This window comes from Ostrinia furnacalis, unplaced genomic scaffold (assembly GCF_004193835.3).
Source record: "Ostrinia furnacalis isolate ACB-3 unplaced genomic scaffold, ASM419383v2 OfSCF2039, whole genome shotgun sequence".
In the NCBI taxonomy this organism is placed as follows: domain Eukaryota; kingdom Metazoa; phylum Arthropoda; class Insecta; order Lepidoptera; family Crambidae; genus Ostrinia; species Ostrinia furnacalis.
Window position 1 is genome coordinate 33,531 of NW_021132278.1, and position 21,042 is coordinate 54,572.

A 21,042-nucleotide genomic window follows, 5' to 3' on the forward strand; every position below is an offset into this window, starting at 1 on the left:
GTTTGGAGTTTGACAGATTTTTGACGTTTGTCAAAATTAAAGTAAGATGGTGCAACTCAGCCTATTGTATGTATGTACAGTCACCAGGACATCAGTTTTTGTCGGCCGTTTGGTGTAGTGGTTCAGAACGGACTACTATGCCGAGAGGTCCCGGGTTCGATTCCCGGCCGGGCAGAAATTGAAATGATGAATTTTAATTTCTGTGACGGGTCTGGGTGTGACTATGTATAATATTTATGTATTTAAAAAAAAAAGTATATAAGTAGTGTATATCCGTTAAGCTAGCACCCATAACACAAGCATTAAGTTGCTTACTTTGGGGCTAGCTGGCGCTGTGTGAAATTGTCCAAAGATTTATTTATTTATTTATTTTTATTTCATGATCATAGTTTTAACATAAAGCACTCCCCTGGTCGTAAGCTTCCACAAGGAGCGCCTTTCTGCCGCCTTTTTCATTCAGGCTGGATGAAAATGGACTTCAGCCTTTGCCTGAATGATTCAGTCAAATGTTAACGTGTTAAGCGCTTTATCATTTTCACATGTTAAACCTAATTTATCACTTACTAGTCTAAATACTTAATTTAATGTTTAAGTAAATGCAAACTGGGTGCAAAAGAGCAATTTCCAAACGCAATTATTTCAACTGCCTACTAGAAACTTAAATATTTGTCCTAACTGATAAGTCCGTCCAGGCGGTGCATAGCAAGCGTTCGGTGCATATTTGCATGGTTACCGGCGCGGGCGCAAGATTGCGCGCACACAAATGCAAGAGTTTAACTGCCGCAGTCCGTGTTTGGTGATTTGACACTCGACGGCTAGGGTTGCCAGTGATAGGGCTTGAATACCGGAATTCCGGAATTTCGTAACTCCGGAATTTCGGATAGATTTTTTCCGATATTTCAATTCCGGAACTGAAGCCAATATCGTATTCCGATATTGAAATTTTTCATAAATTGTTTTAAGTTTTCAAAACGTTTAAGTATCGAAATATGTCCTTAGAAGGAAGTCCTTGAGATATGTATTCGCAACTTTAGTACTAATAATAATATTAAAGAGGCAATAGAGCGGAACCAAAGCTCCAAAATGTTCACTAGAGACAACTCTAATGGGCGAAGCTAGCTGAAGACAGCGGATGATAGTGTAAATTCAACAAAAGCTGAGGGTTCTAGGTGGGATCGAAAAAATGTTATGGACAGCTATATTATACCTCGGTCACCAAACCTGTTAATAGCTCAGCCACAAGATAGTTCCAAGAGCTAAGCTAACTCGACACTATATCGAAGATATCCCGACCCGGACATCAGCCTTTACGAGATAAGGATGGCTCTCAAACAGCTAAAGAACAACAAGGCACCGGGTGATGACGGAATAACCTCGGAGCTTCTGAACGCGGCTGGTGATAAGCCGATACTGAAAGTCCTTCAGAGACTGTAACTCCGTCTTACTCCAGGGAATAATGCCAGAGGCACGGAACAAAGACTTGGTGGTGTTTTTATTTAAGAAAGAGGTAAAAGCATTATTAAGGAATTACAGACCCATCTGGGTTCTGACTCTGAGTCATGTCTATAAGCTGTTTTTGAGATCCATCACTAATAGTCACGCGCGTATGTTCGATGACTTATAGTCTCTCGAGGAAGCCAGTTATCGAAAAGTTTACACTACCATATACCGCATCTATACGCTACGGTAGGTTATACAGAAGACCGAAGAGTCTAACTTGCCTATATGCTTGACGTTCTTAGACTATGAGAACAATGAGAAAGTCTTTGAGGCTGGCTGAGCACGAGGGCGATTCCTCTGCAGCGAGCTGTGAGGCAGGGAGATGTAATAATACGTCGAATTCAACTCGGCTTGGCAGCGTTCGGGAAACTACATAACATCTTTTCGACCAAAACACCTCAGTGCCTTAAGACGAAAGTCTACAATCAGTGTGTGTTACCAGTAGTGATGACATACGGTTTGGAAACGTGGCCTCTTACTATAGGCCTTATAATAATCAAAGTTGCACACCATAGTATGGAGAGTGCTATGCTCGGTGTTTCTTTTCGAGATCGAACCATAAATGAGGAGATTCGTAAACGAACTAAAGTCGGCTGACATATAGCGATCGGATTAGCAAGCTAAAGTGGCAATGGGCAGGGCACATAGTACGTAGAACAGACGGCCGATGGGGCAAGGTTCTGAAGTGGAGGCTACATACGTGTACGTGTTTGTCGGGAGGCGCTTTCTTTTTTTAACCAACTCCGGAACTAGAACCGGAATTCCGGAGTTGAGTGCCCAATATCGGAAATCAGTTCCGGAATTGAAAACCATCCGATATTGCAAGCCCTAGCCAGTGATGGTCACAAATATTAATATTCTATTCCAAATGGAATAACTTTTTTAACCAATAAAAGTAACAATGATAGTGATTAGTTATTATCAAATTAAACTCCAGTCTAACTGGCAATAACAATCATATACAGTATTTTTAACGAAATTGTCGTTTCTACCTATTCCTAGACCTCATAGTCAGTTACTACAGAAATAATTTTCCAAATCGTTCCAGATGACTTCGAAAATCGGGGGACATACAGAAAAATATAACTAAATGAGAAACATCCTCCGTTTTTAAGTCGGTTAATAAAATAACTATCACGAAAATAGACTCCGAACTGTGTAAAATTCATTCCAAATCGATTCTGATTCGATATAAGCAATCACAAAGAAACAAAGGTCAGATTCAATCGGAAAAAATAAATCAATCTGTCGGATCGGCCAACCGTAAATAAAATTAATGTTACAAAAGCAACCGGTAATTTTGAACAGCCTTCGCTACTGAAAAGGTGTGATAAATTACGATGATTCTTAAAGGGGAACTTATGGAAAACATACAAAGATTTGTATCGTTAATCATAAGGCAGGGTTAGTTATTTCGATATTTTTCTTTTGTGTATGTACATAGATGATGTTACCTATATTCCACATCCTCCAGGGTTCGCCGATAGGTTTTTTCTTGCTACTTATTACATTTATTTCATCGATATTATATTACTACCATAGTCAATTGAAACACTCTTTATGAGCAGTAAAAAAGCGACTCTACCATAGATTTTATTTATTAAAACTCATAATGTCATTAGTTTGCGAACTTAACTACTGGTGTCAAAGCTACTGAAAATCCAACTTTACACCACCCTGAACTTCAGTTTTTTTGGCTAAAATGAGTGTATAAGTTCACTAGTTTGCGTTTTCAACTAGCTACTTATATATTGAATAGATTGTAATAAAATCTAGAGCTACTAAAAGTCTAATGTTCTTCGAAATCAGTGCTTTAAAGTGTCTGGAACTTACTGGAAAATGGTGACAGAAACCCAATTTATTAGCATACGTATTGGGTTTAAATTCGTGTGCGAATTTAAATTCATACGGATCAAAGATAGCGTCCTGCCGGCCCTGCGCGAGCGCACACAGCCCGCATGTGAACCGGTCGATTGACGTCAATGGTGGGCGGGCGTATAAAAAATAAAACTATCGGTTTACTACGGAAAAGAGACATATATACATACATACATAACCATAACAGACCATTGTTTCGACTCAATCGCAGATAATGGATGCTTTAACCACTGTAGCGTGATACGCGCAATTAGAATACGCAGTTAAGGATAACCAGTTTTTGCTGGTTAGGATTAGAGTGTTGATATATTTTAGACTTATTAGCCTAGCTTTTGCCCGCAGCTTCGCTCGAGTTCTGGTTGTTATAGAAAGACTTTATTGCGCATTTGAAAAGGTGATTTTCTTAGATTGAAACCCGGGATTTCATAAAACAGGATAAAAACTTTCCTATATCCAATTCCATTTGAATTAGTACAATGGTTAGGTTTAAGCGTGAAAAAATATGGGGCAAACAAACATAGCTACTTTCATAGGTATTTATGATATGAATACCTACTTCCACGGTAGGTAACCAGATCACTGGCAATATGGACATTTAATTGATCTCTTATTGTTTATATCTGTCACTCGTCTAAAATACACGGTTCCATCTTCATCATTCTTCTTTTTCTTCAAGAACCTTAATTCCTCATCTGCACTCTGTAACTGGGAACCTGGTTCCTACCTACTTTCTAGTATTACGGACTTATAGCACACAGTAACTACCTATTACATCTTAAGCTACGACCGTTACAAGAGATGACGTTAGTAAACATTTAATCGGTTGTAGTATTTAATTTGACGGTGTAACCATAACTTTAGACGTCACGGTATTGTTAAACTTCACACCAACACTGCGGTTATGTGGGAAAGGCATTGCGGTTAGAAATACGTTGGTATCATTGAATATTTCCATTGGTATTGGTATATAAATATAATAACGTATATTTAGACAAAGAACCACGATTATATTTCATGGATTTTAACTTCAGCCAATGCTTCAGCAAAGAAAGCTTGGATTACTAAGGAAAGCAGTTCTTGAATCTGAAAGCAGACAGATGTGTCAGGCCCAGTATATTTCTCCAAGTTCTCCAAAATAAATAGTAGAGGAAGCAAAGTACCTATTCATAATTATCTGAGGCGATTTTTAGGTATAATTAAAGAAATCAATCTGTTCTTTAGCACAGACAGACCTGACATGACTAAAGTAATCGAGAACTTGCCTAAAGTTTTTGATACCATTGCCAGTCACAGAAAGAAAGACAATTGAAAAACGAACTGATCCTACATGGTCCTTTTTTCCTGTTAAAGTGCATTATCCCAATAACGATGCAAAAAAGCTAGTTTTATTAAAAAATGCATTACATCATTGCATTCCCAGGTCACCAGCGGTCATTGCTTTTGCCGCGCCTTACCCAATTCTTATATTCTGACGCATTTTGCGCACAAAAAGAGCAAAACGCGGACCCAATGACTCCTGCACAATACCGACGCCGGCGCATCTGTCCTGACCACCGAATCGTGACGTCAATGCCGTCCATTACAGTCACAAGTTTTGTAGGCTGTGACATTTTTGTGGTATATGACTTCCGTATCAATATTTACTTAACTTCGCGTCTCTACATTCGTAACTGATCTCAGTAAGCATCGCTTAGAATAATGACACTAAGTAAATCCTACTAATTCCTACTAATATTATAAATGCGAAAGTTTGGATGTCTGGATGTTTGTTACTCTTTAACGCAAAAACTACTGAACGGATTTTGATGAAACTTTACAGTATTATAACCCAGAATAACATAATATAGGCTATAATTTATGACGATCTGTGACAAACTAAATTTCACGCGGGTGAAGAAAAGCTAGTATAGAATAATTATTCAAAGCTGATGTTATGTGAAAGAACTGTAGCTTGGTAACCAAACCTTGGTACAAAACTGGGGCCCTACTAAGGTTTAACTGTAGGTTTTATCGAGTCACAATTTCTTTAAGGTTAAAATAGAATACGAAATTTTTTGAGTTGCTATGTTTAAAGACGTGTTACACGTAATTTATTAACATTCCGATGGTGGAACCATTTTTAGGTGCTCGATGGGTTTTTAGCTGGTGAATTTAGCAAAATATTGAACAATCGTCGCTTTCTGCGTATGATACACAATCTGACTGAACTATGACAGATAGGTACACTTGTGTGTGTTGACATGTTCATAATAAGCAATGTGGTTTGCGATTGAATTACATTATAATTTTTTGTTTTGTGGACTTTCGCATAGATTATCATGTTACTAACACATATGGATGTAATGTCTGAAATAAACGTTTTATTATTATTATTTTGTACGCTTTGGAGCTCACGGGTCAAAAGTGGCCCGGTCCTTTATAAGGCTTGCGTGGGGATACAGATCCAACACGTAGAGGCCGTTTTAAGCGCAAAATAATCGACAAAAGTGAAAGTGGTGGTATTATTATTATTATTATAGCAACAATCTCACACCTATAGAGCAGATATTAACTAATTTGGTATAAATACGTATAGTTTTAGCCGAAAGACGTCCACTGCTGGACCGATCCTGCGCCGGTCGCATCCAGGCACTTCATCAGGCTTTCGGCTGAAACGAACGTATAGTTTCCCTAATCATTGATATTCTGATCACACTTTGCTATGAATAAAATGCGTCGAATTCCCCAGAATTTTCCAAACATCCAATATTTATGACTGCACCCAGTGGAAATTCACGGGCAAAACCTACATATTTGATTTGACGAATTTACATGCGCGTGCGACTGACAATGTAACATTCATCTCGCTTCGGTGACGTCTTCGCGTGACATAAATCACATGTGAAACGATCTCGTTAGTCGACATGTTGAGATGTGTGTGACACGAATAATCGATGTTTCATTTCATTGTGTTCAAAAATAGCGCCACTAATCACACCTATTTAGCTTAAAATAGGTATAGCATAGCTTTTACTATTCATTAATATTTGAGAACTAAGTACCTATACAGGGTGGAAACGATAAGTGATCTCACTCGATTATTTCTAAACTATACAAAATATCCAAAAACTAGTAGTAACGAGTGAGATCACTTATCGTTTCCACCCTGTATACAAAATGTTGACCAATAAATTATTAAGAAGTATACCATTTTAGCTTTCAATACACACTACTACATTATCATCTTAATGATGTACAATATTTTATAAGTGATACACGCCATTGTACGAGGAAATTCAAATACCTATTCAGTTTGGAGGGCTTACCCAATTTCCAAGTAATAGTTGTTGTGCGTAAAAGAACACAATGGAAAATCTGACTCAAAAACTGAGCAGGTGCAAAGCAAAATGGTTCATACATTTTCATATCAGTCCGTCCGTCTCTTAGTTTTTTTGGGTCACCAATTAAAGCACATTTTTCCTTTCAAGTTTATAGGAAAGTTTTCCGGGACAAACAATCTGAAGAAAATGTTATAAGAATTCCGTTTGCCAAATAAGCACGGAACCCTAGAAATGCTGAAAATTTCCACGTTATTTAAAATTATGCAGTTTACTACGAAGTTGTATCTGAATGCACATAATTTCGAAAGGTTTGTTTATAACATTGGATGTAAAGCAGCTGTTGCGGTCTCTATCAATGCCAACTTGAATTTATTGAGACTTAGAGTCCGTACTTTCGTTTTAATATTGTATTTATCTGTCCTTACAGATACGATCATATTTATATTAAGATCATAATTCATCCTGCTACTACTAGATATCTTCTCGAGATCATCGGTTCATCTAGCAAGAAGACGTCCTACGCTATATTTTTCAAGGTGTAGGCTAGATTCGAATATATTTAATCTTTTACCCCACAGGCCACAGGCAAGCATCCGTTCGCGACACGATAATGTATTTTAATTTAATTCGCGGCCCCATAAGTAAAAATATCCTATAAACACGACAATGATGGTATTAATTGAAATTACAGCCTGCAAAACTCATTAGCAAGTCAACGCGTTTTTTGCGAGTTTATCGGGACAACTGCACCATAGCAATAAAGGCATACAGTCCGACAGAAAATTGAAGTAATTGTTTGTTGCAAAATAACCTAACAAAATATGAGTAAGGAAAGGAAATTACACGATAGTTTTACACTCTACTTAGTAATTAAGTTACTTAAAGACTCATAATGGTAAATTTTATGATTTTTGTGGATGCATCCGTTTAAATCGAATCAAATTCGAACTAAATATAATCTAGCCCATTATTTAGTTTCTTTATTTAGATTTAGCACATTTCTTCAAAGGAAACTCTATTAGGTTGTATTTTTTTCGAAGGAACTCTACTCCACAGTCCACATACTCGTACAGCGTCTTTTCCGTAGTTATTTTTCATCGCTATGCCTATAATTAGTGAAATAAAACTCAAAGTTTAAATCAAACTCTCAAATCTCTCTATATGCTTGAGATTGATACTAGCTTTGATGGTCTTTTCATAATATGAGCCTACATAATATATTACTTAATATTACGCAGTAAGCTTTGCAAACCCAACTCATGTTTTAAACATGATTTGTTTACAACGAACCACATTAAAATACATTACATTTACATAATATTTTCTTCGAATCGTAGCACAATCTCCGAAGTAAATCACAGAAATAAGGAAGCCTTCTGTATTTGATTCTAGTATGCTTAAAACTGCACACATGAATGGATCAGCTAAAATAGACCCGTAATTATAGCCCCAGTCTACTATTATGTCTGTTAAACTACAGTATTTATCAATTCTCAGAATTGGAACGAGTTTAAAGGAAAATTTTCAACGCAATGTCCATAAGTTTATATTATAAGCTATTGATGTGGTCCAGATGTTCCTATTTTCTATGCAAAGCCGTAAAATTAAGTGCGATGATGTACGCGCGAAAACACTTTTGAAGTACATCGAGTAGATGAGAGGTATGAAAACAAACATGATAATCATGATTACGATCTTTAGAAAAGTTACAGTAAACAAGGAAATAAATAATTGGTCTGCGTACAGATTGTGTTTGACTGAGGCATAGAAAATTTCCTAATTGGATAACTTATGATGGATTGAGTGAAAAGACTTTAGTGAAATTTAGTGAATCGAGTGAAAGCGACAGACAGTTTAAATCCTGCTTTATAACTTATGTTTATACGACATTCATTAAAAACGTTGACACGATATTGTAATTTTCAATTACAAAGTTTGTTGAGTCAGTTAATTCATCATGTCATGTAGAGACACACTGAACCAGAATTGAACGGTAACCTAACGCCTAAAATGTGTACCCAAACGGGACTTATCCTATCCTATCCAGGATCTACAGCTTGATCTCCAATGCGGGTTGCATTACTAAACTAGTGAAGGTTGAAATAGTCCCCGCAACGAATTTAACCAATATAGGAGTCCACTGTACATAGTGGGCGTTACGTACGTCACCAGTGTCTGGTATCAGAGTGTCACAGCGAATGTCAGCAATAGTAATCCACTCCGCTCCAGTTGGCCCGCACAATCAACACGCGCGAATGACGGATGTCGACATCCGTCCCTCATATAAAATAACTACACGTCTGTCTGTTTATCCAGCTCCATAACTATGCTAATGCCTTTAAGTGGAACAAGCGGTCGCAAGTTTTATGAATGCATTTGAGCAGTTGTATGTTGGGAACTGAATTATTCACGACGTAAAGAAGAGTATTGTAGTTAAGTGACATAATAATAAACGATGTCATGGTAGAATGATTATGAGATATTTAAAGGTGTTAAACATAAAATATCTGAATTAATGTTACTTAAATCCTTAATTCAATACTCATCTTAATCAGCTTTACACTAAATAAATTACTTTTGTTTGTTAATCTAGTCTATTATTTTATGGCTAATTATTTTCCAGCATTTTTAGCAAATTCAATTATTAAGCGTAATTAATGCCATTCATTAAAATAGCATTCGTAAATATCGCATTTTTACCCATAATAAATAATCTATCAACTGATGTAGAATGGCCATCATCTCTCATAGACATTGGCAACACAAGGAGATTGATAATTCCTAGAAAATAATCCTTCTATAGGAGCAGAATTATTTTAAACCGTATTGCGCAAGGTTAAAGGTCAAGTTTGAATGTGACCTTATCTGGTCAAAACCAGGATACAGTTGACAGAGCATCAACCGATAACAATTATCATATTATTATAGTGATGTAATGGAATTTTTGCTGTGAAACATCCTGTGTTTGTACACTATTTTATTAGTTTAAATATCCTGCTAATTATGAGACACATTAACCAAACGATTGAAGACTATTATCCTTCTACTTCTTGGGAAATTTTAATGAATGTTTTACCTTTCGATGGGACGATATTACGTATAAGGAATACCAAGTAGGTACGTAAAGATTTTCTGACATCACAAAAATTTAAATATCAGAGTAATAATTACATACTGACATCACCAAAAATTCAATAGCAGTATATTTTTTTCCTTTCAAGCTAGTATTTAGTTGGTATTTTCTGCAAATAACAAGTTTAACATACAAATAAGTAAGTAGTTGGAGAAAAATCATAACCCATTGTAATAAATAAACACTAGCTGGTTCTTCAACTAATAGTCAGCGATCTAAATGATCCATAGCTTCAGATTTAGCTCCATTATATTTTGGTCTTAACTAGTTTGACGTATATCCTATAATAACGCAAACAGTATAAGTGAATCAATACAATAAGTAACACGAGGTTAATTTGTGCTGAGACAATTTAACCAATGAGTTCGTTTAAACAATACCGTCATAGAATACTGTGTACAGTCAGCTAACAAAACGAAAGAACAAAGCCAAACAAACTTAACTCGTATCTCTTAAAGCACAGAGACAATTTTTGTAATATATTCGTGGTCGACTGTCCGTTGATGAGCAAAAAAAAACACGCTTCTGGTGCGTGACTAGGAAATAGGGTAATATAGAGTAAAATTTCAGTAAATGGCTACCAAAAATAGAAAATAAACGTACTGTTTAAGTGAATAAGCTTCCAATTTGAATGACAGACGATGATGATACAGGCGAATAATATCCAAAATTAGTAAAACTGCACGATTGGTACATTAACGAAAATAGAAAAGAATTTGAACCTAATGATAATCATGCAAAGATACCTAATCCAATAGATAATGCTATTGCTGATCACAACTAACAGGTCATTAATAGTTTAATAAATAATAATTATAAATTATGTTAATAGAACAACAAACACGAATTTAAGACCGACCGTTAATCTCATAACAAAACTAAAGATGATAAATATCAATAATTTGTAGCTTTCATAAAACTAACATTCTCAATAGCTATGTTTATTTTCGTTATCGATCGTATTATAACTAACAATAATAATATTAACAATCACGACGAAGAGAGCGCATTTCATTCCATTGACGTAGGTAACGCTCTTTAATGACGTAAAAGCTTTTGCTAATTTACTTCTGACAGTAAATATTCAAACCGATGTCAATGTGTATTTGAAGAGATTAGCATCCAAATAGTAGAATTATTCGTTGTATGTATTACTATAGTAATGGAATTATACTTAGCAGCACATTTAATAAATTTATAAATTACGAAATGAAATCAGACGGTAACATTTAATTATAACTACTAATTGGTTAATTTCTACTTCAGTAAAACTGCATCAACAATCTTAGCTAAACATACTAAACGATATCATTAAAACCAAAATACACAAGAGAAAACTGACCTTTTTTGGCATAGTCGGGGACTCGAACTCCTCATCGTCGCGACTGGATAACGTGGAGCACGAGGAACAGGCGGAGTCGGCTGACAGGGACCTGGATCGCAGCCAGTCCACTTCTTCTTGAGTAGCACCGACGGCCACGCCGTCGGAGTAGTCGCTGACGACCACGCTGGGCGTCCTCACGCATCGCCCTCTGGTCTCACACCCCTCACTCCCCCTCCGTCCCAACTCCACCACGTGAGCCTCAATCAGAGTCCTCTCCCGTCTCGGGGACATGGCGTCAGGAGGCGGAGTGATGTCCCTCGGATGGGAATGCCTTCGCAGCCGCGTCTCCAACTCCACAGCGGAGTCGTCGCTCAAGTCACGGCTTCGCCGCCTGACAGCGGCTCTGTCGTCGTCATCTGATGATGAGATGTCCTCGGGAGGAGACGTGGCCCGCGGCGGGCGGAGATACTGCATGGGTCCGGGTTCGAAGCGCCGCAAGAGCTCGGAAACGCGGGGCTGCGCATGCCGTGTGACGCGGCCAGCCGGCGGCGCGCGCGCAACCGCACTGCCGCTCATCCTGCGCGCTTGCGACTCCCGCGCGTGCTGCGGCGACACTCCTGCGCCGAGTTTCAGATAAAACAGACTGTGGCTGAGCGCTTTCTCGCGCAGGACCCTACGGAAATCCTCCGGCGGCGATTGTTCTAGACGAGGCATTGTTTCTGAAAAAAACAACATAAACCATGAGGATAATATAGGTGACATTGATTTATTGATGACACTATAATGCAATGACGTGTGAAGTGAATTAAACGTAAACAAACCTGTTGTGAAGACTTGTTTTTATCTGATTCAGTTGCTCACCATCTCCAAGCGATCTGAAACAAAGAACAATTAGGTATTTACAATTTTTCTTTAGCTAATGTTTCCTTCTTTATTTACGCTAGGTACTTAATTTTGAACTAACTACCTTCGGTTTGCTGCAGACGTGTCCAGTTTATTCCGCAATCTCCAAAGGACTAAAGAAAGAACAATAGTCGGTCGAAATTCAAATTCCCTAATCCATGTAAATAAAATCTTTTTCGTACGTCATTTAAGGAAAACAGCAACCTGCATGAGTGGTACGCGTCTATCCTGCAGATTTATTGAATAATGTTTGTGATCGCATGATGCAGAATAATTTTGAAAGAGATGTATTCAACGTTGTGCATCATTTGACAATTACATGAACAAGACAATTTGTAATCATCAACGTAAATCACTGACATTTAATTGTACCATGTACCATGTACCATGTACCATGTCAATACCGTATTAAATTTATAATTTCGACTGCATTTAATTATGTTTGATTGACATAACTATTAATAATTTCCTGCTTCAATTTAATTACATAACTCGTGTTATCTTCAATCAAGGATCATGTTTTCTTAGAACTAATCGGGTAACTGAATGGAAAGCCTTTCCCGTGTGAACTGTTTACAAATAATCTCGCTCACAAACAACTCGTTGAAACGCAAATGAACCATGCAACAGGCTTATTTTGAAAAGTGTCTTCGCCATTCGAATCTTGTAAGCAAACAGAATTAGAATAATTTACCGTTCCAAGGTCTTTGATTTCATTACGATGTTTGTCAGAAAGAATAGCATAATTTTGGAATTCCATCGGTTGGGATTTGCTTTTGGGAATTGGCATTTTCAAAATATACAAATCATTATGAACATCATCAAGATTATCAATGATGTAATCCATAGTTTGGATAGTCCCAGGAAAAAACCAGTGTTTTGCATTTAAGTGAAATATGGGTAAATTTGAACTACATGACGTTTTGCATAAGAAATGACTCCAACGATATTGAAGTTTTGTGTAATATTTGAAACAAAAAGAATTAAATAATGAGAACTACATTCTGCAATGACTAATGTTAATAAAAAGTTTTTTTTTTTTTATGCATAACAAGGCAAGGTATTTGACCACAATCGCACCTGATGTTAAGTGGGATGCGGTCTAGGATGGTACATATCTTCCCTGTAAGTGCCTATTCACTCTCGCCTTGAAAAGGCCCGGATTATAGTTTTCGGGAAAGACAGCAGCAGGCAACGAATTCCAGTCCCTAGCTGTTCGCATTATAAAAGAGTCATCGAAACGCTTAGTGCGAGCTGGTGGAATGTCAACAATATAGGGATGGTACGCTAACCTGCGTCTGGTTCCCCGATGATGGAAGGGGGCTGGTGGAATTAATTCATGTAATTCTTTCGCACATTCTCCGAAGTGTAGCCTGTAGAAAACCGATAGGGATGCTACCTTACGGCGATGGTCAAGTTCCTGGAGCGCCGCTTCAACAAGGGTAGGGCTGTCGATAAGTCTTCTGGCACGCCTTTCCACCGAATCCAAAGCAGCCAAATGTTTCTTGGCAGAGCCGTCCCAGAGGTGGCAGCAGTATTCCATGCAAGGTCGGATCTGTGCTTTATAAAGCTGCAGCCTTTGCTTCTTGGATTACATAATTTAATTCGTAAAAGAATGCAGAAACTAGCTTTGAAACTTCTAGATAGAGATAAAAGGAAAATCTAGGTCAAAGTCAATCAGCTCCACATTTGCTGAAGATGTTTACTTTAAGATGAAAAGCGCCCACGAATTTTTATGAATGGATTGGTTGATCGAACTAGATCATCGAGTATTAGATCCAAGGTTTGTTTTCTTATTCACATCTAGTTTAATGGTGTTGATAAGAGTAATATTATTCTAATATATCAATCCCTTTAACTAACATAAGTATTGTTTCAATTTATAATTCTATAACTATAGAAAAATATAATTGGTAATAACGTTCTTGCCCATGCGTTCAATTACTTTAAGTAAGAGATCATTAACATTAATGTTTATTGCGTTTTATCACCTGATTAAAACGACCTGACTAGATAAGACATCACAGTGCTAAGCTTGATGTGCCTCCATTTAGACTTTGCTTGGTTTAGGACCAGATAGCACTACAAAAAATATTAGTAATGACTGCTTCCTAAAAAAAAACAATATTTAGATTCCAAACTATTTAAACTATCATCTAACTAAAGCTACAATATGTATAAGCACGTACCTAAACTACCAGGAATAATTATTCCGCTTGTTTATGTGTTTTGCCATAGAAAAAAACACCGTGTTATCAGCAAGTACCGCATCAGCGGGCAATCAGTATGGGAGGCGTGTTCTGCTCATTACACAAGTACGTGCAGTGTGCGGCTACCTTTACTGCCGTGGAGGTAAAATATATGGATGTGGTATCTAAAATTATGGGATTGGAAAATCTACCACCATATACGGTTTGGGTCTCAGATGAAAAGTAATTTAATAATTATAAAATCCTTAATCGAGTATGTTTTTCTTCTTTCTTACTTATTCGATCTTCTAAACATCGTAAAATTTGTGAATCTTTGTTACTACTCGAACTTACTATTACAGATGCGTAAGACCTTTGGGTACTTTTCTAAAGATTGTCCATAACAAATTCACGCAAAAAGTGGCACTTTGGACAAAAAGATTAGCTAAAATTACTGACGGAGAAAACCTTAGAATTTTATGGGGACTGGACGATGAGGCTATTGCATGACAGAAATTTACGTGAGCGAAGCTGTGGGCAGAAGCTAGCAATCTTTAATCGCTTTCTTATCCATGCTACAAAAACTTAAAAAATATCTACGAACAAATCGCGAGTCAAGCGTAGTAGTCCGTTGAAACGGAATAGTTAATCGGCTGGAAAGGACCGTGGCCGTGACTTCGACGCTGCTCAAGTCAGGTGAAAACTTTGGAAAATATACTGAAAATACTACTTAGAAAGTAGGAACAGTAATCAGTCCATTTATTACTTTGCCATAAAAATATCGCCATAAAAACGGTGTTAAAGAGATTGATGATGATAATGACAGTAAAATATTGCCAATTAAATTCATCGATGCATCACACTCATACCTAATTGATTGCTTGAAAAAATACCTTCGTAGAAAAATTCGTAATAAATTCGTAGCGGGTTACAAAACATCCCCCGGGTAGGGTTGCAAGGTCCAAAAACAAAAGCCGGACTCCGTGCTTCATTTGGCCGAAACACAAAAGCCGGACTCCGTGCTTCATTTCGCCGAACATTTTACCCTAAAATCCGGACAAGTAACCGGGNCACGAGTGAGTACTATTATCATCGGTTGCCCAACGTCCTGATGCGTGCGCTTCATATTCATATTATTCTGTGGCTTGTCTTTCGCCTGGCGCGGCAACCAAATAAAAAGCCGGACAGGCCGGACAAGACCGTAAAAAGTCAAACATGTACGGCTAAAGCCGGATACCTGGTAACCCTACCCCCGGGACTACTCAACGAGGCCAAACTTCTTGTAAATGAGTTACAGTAATGGGAACGAGAGGCATGATTCGTCTAGTTAAAAGAGAGTGACTTGCTATTCGTATCATCATCGTCATTTCAGCCCTGTGCCATCATCATCATTATTTCAGACATCTACCATTAAAAGCGGCCTGCTTCAGCAGCTTCCTGCAACCTTTAAAGGACATCTGTCGACCTTGTGAGTAGGCAGATGTCGACTTTCCACCAGCCACTAAGCGTTTCGATGACTCTTAATGCGAACAGCTAGGGACTGGAATTCGCTGCTTGCTACCGTCTTTCCCGAAGACTATAATGATTTTTGAAGGTGACGGCTTACAGGGCAGATATGTACCATCCTAGACTGCATCCCACTTGACACCAGGTGCGATTGTGGTCAAATACCTGCCTTGTTTTGCATAAAAAAAAGATGTCGTGTCCATTATGTACGCACATTCCCCCAGAGTGACTTGTAACCACTTCGTTAAGTGTCGTGTCCATATTCCCCCAATAATAGAACATGCATGGCGCAATCCCGCCACGCGACCTCAATCGCTCGTGACGTCAACGCCAGCCTTGTCGCGTGGTAAAGGCATCACCGAAAACTTAATGTGGACTAGCCAAAGGTGCTCAAACTTCTATTCCCATTAAGATATTTGTCACTCAAGTAAACAAAAGAAAACTTTGAAGTACAATCCGTGGGACTCCACGAAGAATTATTTTTTAAATTACGTAACAAGATTTTCATTTTAATTGGGCACACAAAATGTACGAATGTGTACAAAGATCACAAGCTACATTAAACGTAATAATATGCGCAAAGATCACAATCTGTCCTTCAACGTTTGGCTAATTGGCAAATTGGTTAAACTACCTTTTTTGTATACATATACCTACGTAGGTATGTAATATGTTTGTCGTTTCTGACTTTCATGGGAAGTAACGTGGCCTCTCATCATAGGCCTCATAAAGAATCTCAAAGTTGCACAGCGTGCTATGGAAAGGGCTATGCTCGGTGTTTCTTTACGAGATCAAATCAGAAATGAGGAGATACGTAAACTAACTAAAGTCACTGACATAGCCCGACGGATCAGCAAGCTGAAGTGGCAATGGGCAGGGCACATACTACGCAGAACTGAGGGCCGATGGGGCAGCAAGGTTCTGGAGTGGAGGCCACGTACTCGAAAACGCAGTGTGGAACGTCCACCCACAAGGTGGACCGACGACCTGATAAAGGTAGCTACTGATTCAATTTGGCGAACGCGGGGAGATGTGCAGTAAGTGCGAGGGAGAGTCACTGGTCACATTCCAGCGAGGTGCACAGTTGGCTCGATCAGGTTGTAGTCATCATTCATCATCATCATTCATCATCATCTCAGCCATAGGACGTCCACTGCTGAACATAGGCCTCCCACAATGCTTTCCACGTTGCCCGGTTGGTAGCGGCCTGCGTCCAGCGCCTTCCTGTTACCTATGATGTCGTCAGCCCTGCTTGTGGGTGGACGTCCTCGTGTTATATCAATATTCCTGTATTTACTACTATAAGCAGTTTGAGAGACTATGACAGACGTTTCCCCAACAGATTGTCTCGATTACCGACCACGCGGCTCCGCATGGGTGTTGAGCGTTTCCGCGGTCAAGCAAAATGACGAGAGCTATATTTGGAGGCAATTGTTGATACTTTATCTTTATGCTCAAGGTCACATGCAATCTTGGTGCAATTACCTAAAGAGGTTTTTAACTCGATGTTACGTCTGTAGACGAATGGTTAAAGAGTATCTCGACTTAGAGGTGCTTGGTTCGATTTCCAATTCATACACATTGATGATAAAGGTAGCAGGAAGGCGCTGGATGCAGGCCCTACCAACCGTGCGATGTGGAAGTCATTGGGGGAGGTTCAGCAGTGGACGTCTTGTAGCTGCAATGATGATGATGATGCAATGACATCCCGTGCAACTTATAAAGACTGTGATTAATAATCGTAGAAAAAATAGGCAAACAACTACCAAAACCAATAAGAATAGAAGAAAGAAGAAAGAAGAAGGAATCATACTGGGATGCTTGAACAACTAATTCTCCTTAGGTTGTCTGGAAGGGATCGCTTCTAAGCGACAAGACCGCTTAACATGTGCTTTTTCAATTTTGTATGATTTGCAATACCTTGAGTATCTATCTTAACTTGTGATATGACCTAGTACAATAACAATATAATATTAAACAATCTATTGTACACCATACACACACAGTAACAAAAACAAAAAAGAAAAACATATGGACAGTACAGTAAAGTAAAGCGATCACTTAGAGACAACCTATGAAGAGAACATAGTATGAACACAGAAAACTAAATATTCTGCTCAAACAATAAAAAGGACTATCCTAGATACTCTACCGGTGACATGATAACACCTGTCGACCCAGTTATCAAAGATAAGGGCGAATCACTAGTGCAAACACGGTGACAGATTAACGCTGCCTATCTGAGCTTTTAATAAGCTGGCAGATAAGCGCCTGATTAATTGTTCGGACCTTGCCAGTAGGGACTTGACAGTTAAAATTATCGTGATATCCACTTAACACCACTGAAATTACACTGTCAGAGTGGAATATGACATTTCTATTCTTTTTGAGACCTCTAACTTTTAGTGTTGTACAGGCGTAAAAAGAATAGCTATACGCACACATACCTAAGGTTGGTGGTGGTGTAATAGGCTAGTTTCCTAAAACAAACATTTAGTGCGTCAATTACATTATCAAAAAATATTGGACACGTAAATTATGCGTTGAAGTTCCGCGTGACGTCACAAAGTGCTACACTTAAGCACGCCTTGACGTCACGGGCCTCTCCTTGAATTGGGTTATTGACACCATAAACAAATAATTTCAATTATTTCCATAGCATACTTAAATTTTCCAAAAATCATTTAATTTATTGTCCCAATCAGTTCTACATTAAATCAATTAATTTAGACAATTGAGTTCGCTAAAAACCTGTTTTATTTTCTGGTTCTGAAAGCTTTAATTGAGTCAACCACACCCTTTGAAATTTTACTTTTCACTAACTACATAGTTTCTGAAATATTTTCGCTCTCTCAGGTCCCATCCAACAACATAATAATTAATTAACACAAGGCAAAATTAATTAGAGCATACAATAACTTGCGAAGTTAATTAATAACGGAGGTCAAAGGAAACTAAAATTGCTAGAAAGGTGCCGTCAGTCTTATTAACTTTTAGCCTACCTATGACGTAAAAAGTTTGACACTTTATGTTTTTCAGTAAATAAGAATCGACCATTTTAACATAAAATAAAGTTCTACAAATTCACAGCAAAATATTATAAATGCGAAAGTAACTCTGTCTGTCTGTCTGTCTCACTTTCAGACTTAAACTACTGAACCGATTTTGATGAAATTTGGTATAGAGATAGTTTGAGTCCCGGGAAAGGACACAGAATACTTTTTATCCCGGTTTTTGAAACAGGGACGCGCGCGATAAAGATTTTATGTGACAGACAAAATTCCAGGCGGGCGAAGCCGCCGGCGCAAAGCTAGTATGACTAATGACTATATTTCAGTAGTCGCGATTGAATTACTGAAATTAGACAAATACTATGTCATAGACAAAGATCTATTAGAAATTGGCAAAGTGTGTTTCCACGGAGGACTATTGCACTAGGTATTTTAATAGGTATTTAATTCTGCCCTGTGTCGTAAACAAAACATTAATTAATTAGTCCCCCGTTTTGATAATGAGCGTAGTTATAATTAGGTGCTAATGCGTCAAAACATAGTTGATGTGACGTCAATTCATTTTTCAGTTTCCAAGTATTGATAACTTTAAATGTAGATCTAACTAGTGTTTTTTACACAAAACCAAAAAAAATAATGGACTAATTATAACTGCAGTGGTGCTATGGAAATTACACATTTTTATCAAAAGAACAAATTAAATATGTATGATATTTAATTACCTACATACTAATCGCCAATTCAATTAACTATTTATAGATACACGTTAAAGTAATATCTTATTTTATAGTTAATTGAAAACTAATTGGACTTTCGTGGCTAAAATAGTGTTTGAAAAGTTGTTCCTGAAAATTATTATAATGGCGTCAAATACGCAATATTGAGGTATTGCCTAAAGAATATTGTTTTATTATTATTGTTTCTTGCGCTGCTTCTTCTCAGCACTGGCCCATTTATTGTCACGACAACTACCACTGCTTCAGGAAGCAGTGGTAGGGTTAATACTGGGACGTGTAAAAGTGCTTTTTAAAAGCCTACGTACATAAATAAATGAGTTTTATGAGATTTTTATTCTATTTTAAAATAATAGAAAACAACTGCTCTGATCTTAGAAAGGTGTCAGAATTCTACGAAGTACCTCGTATGCAAGTGAGCGAGGCGTTAAACGTCACGGTTTCTAGTTTAGTTAATGTTAACAAATGTAAACTAATTTACGCGTTAACATCGCTATTACAAGCCTAGAACGTGTGAAAGTTGAGTAATTTTAATGTAAAATTATAATACTTGTTACAGTCAAAATAAAATTACCTAGTACCTACTCAATTACCTCAATCAAATAACATTTATTTCATTAATACGTAGGCCCTTTTAGAATATTTTAATGTTAGTAGATCTACTTTATGATATTGCATTATTTAATATAACTAGATTAATCATAATATACCTATTTTCTTTTAAATATCCTCTCAAAATACAGATTTTTCAGTCGATAAAATTAGATTCCGAATATACCAAAATTGGAAAAATCAAACATATAAAACTTACCTACGCAAATTGTATGACGTTTTAATATAACATGAAGAGTTTTATGACATTTTAATTATACTTTAACTAATTATTAACAAAACATTAAATTACGTTTAACGTCACCACATTTGATAACGAATAATAGAATTGGTGATAAGTCCTCATTAAAAATGCAACTCTGATCATTAGCTGGTTTGCGTCATAACGTAATCAATTAAAAGTTTATATCAATTTTTATTCACAGAACTATATAAAGAGAAATTTCTTCGAATACAGTCTACTCGATTCTTATAATCTCTAAAAGATTCTGCAAGCGTGCTCCGACAGTCGTTTCTCCAGGACTGATCACCGTTTCGTTTTTGGGAGATTTTGGAAAACATGACGTATATTTACTATAGAACCACCCTGGTTTTGTACGGGTTCTATAAACTTTCCTATTGAATCACTCGATCTGTTCAGGCACACATACTTTCAATGAGCACGGTACGATTGCGCGGGACCTATTTAAATCTGCCGCCAACTCCGTCCCGCCAAAACTTACACGGCGAGCGCGCGCGACTACAGTAGCGCCGCGCCGCGTCCACGACGGAAAACGAACGAAAGCTATGCAGCTCGCCCTCTCGCGTTTGGGCCGGCTTCGCGAGTGCCACGCTTATTGTGTGCTCCAACGGAAATGTGAAATTTGGTGACTTTTTGGAAATGTTTTGTGTGTGAGGCCTCCACAGTACTTTGCTTGAAGTTAGTGACTCAA

At 37.7% G+C, this 21,042-nt stretch overlaps 1 protein-coding gene across 2 annotated transcripts in view; it reads right to left on the reverse strand.

Annotated features, from left to right (window-relative positions):
* The window catches only part of LOC114354292 (uncharacterized), a 47,992-nt gene that overhangs the window by 3,074 nt on the left and 23,876 nt on the right, over window positions 1-21,042 (reverse strand). The window contains exons 1-3 of one of the 2 annotated variants that reach the window (XM_028306590.1): window positions 12,123-12,147; window positions 11,977-12,030; window positions 11,175-11,874 (exon numbers count right to left, since the gene is read on the reverse strand). In XM_028306590.1, the coding sequence (XP_028162391.1) occupies window positions 11,175-11,869 (695 nt within the window). In that variant the 5' untranslated portion in view covers window positions 11,870-11,874; window positions 11,977-12,030; window positions 12,123-12,147. Of the gene's footprint in view, window positions 1-11,173; window positions 11,875-11,976; window positions 12,031-12,122; window positions 12,148-21,042 lie in introns of those variants that run through there. The other variant, XM_028306591.1, reaches the window with a different exon arrangement.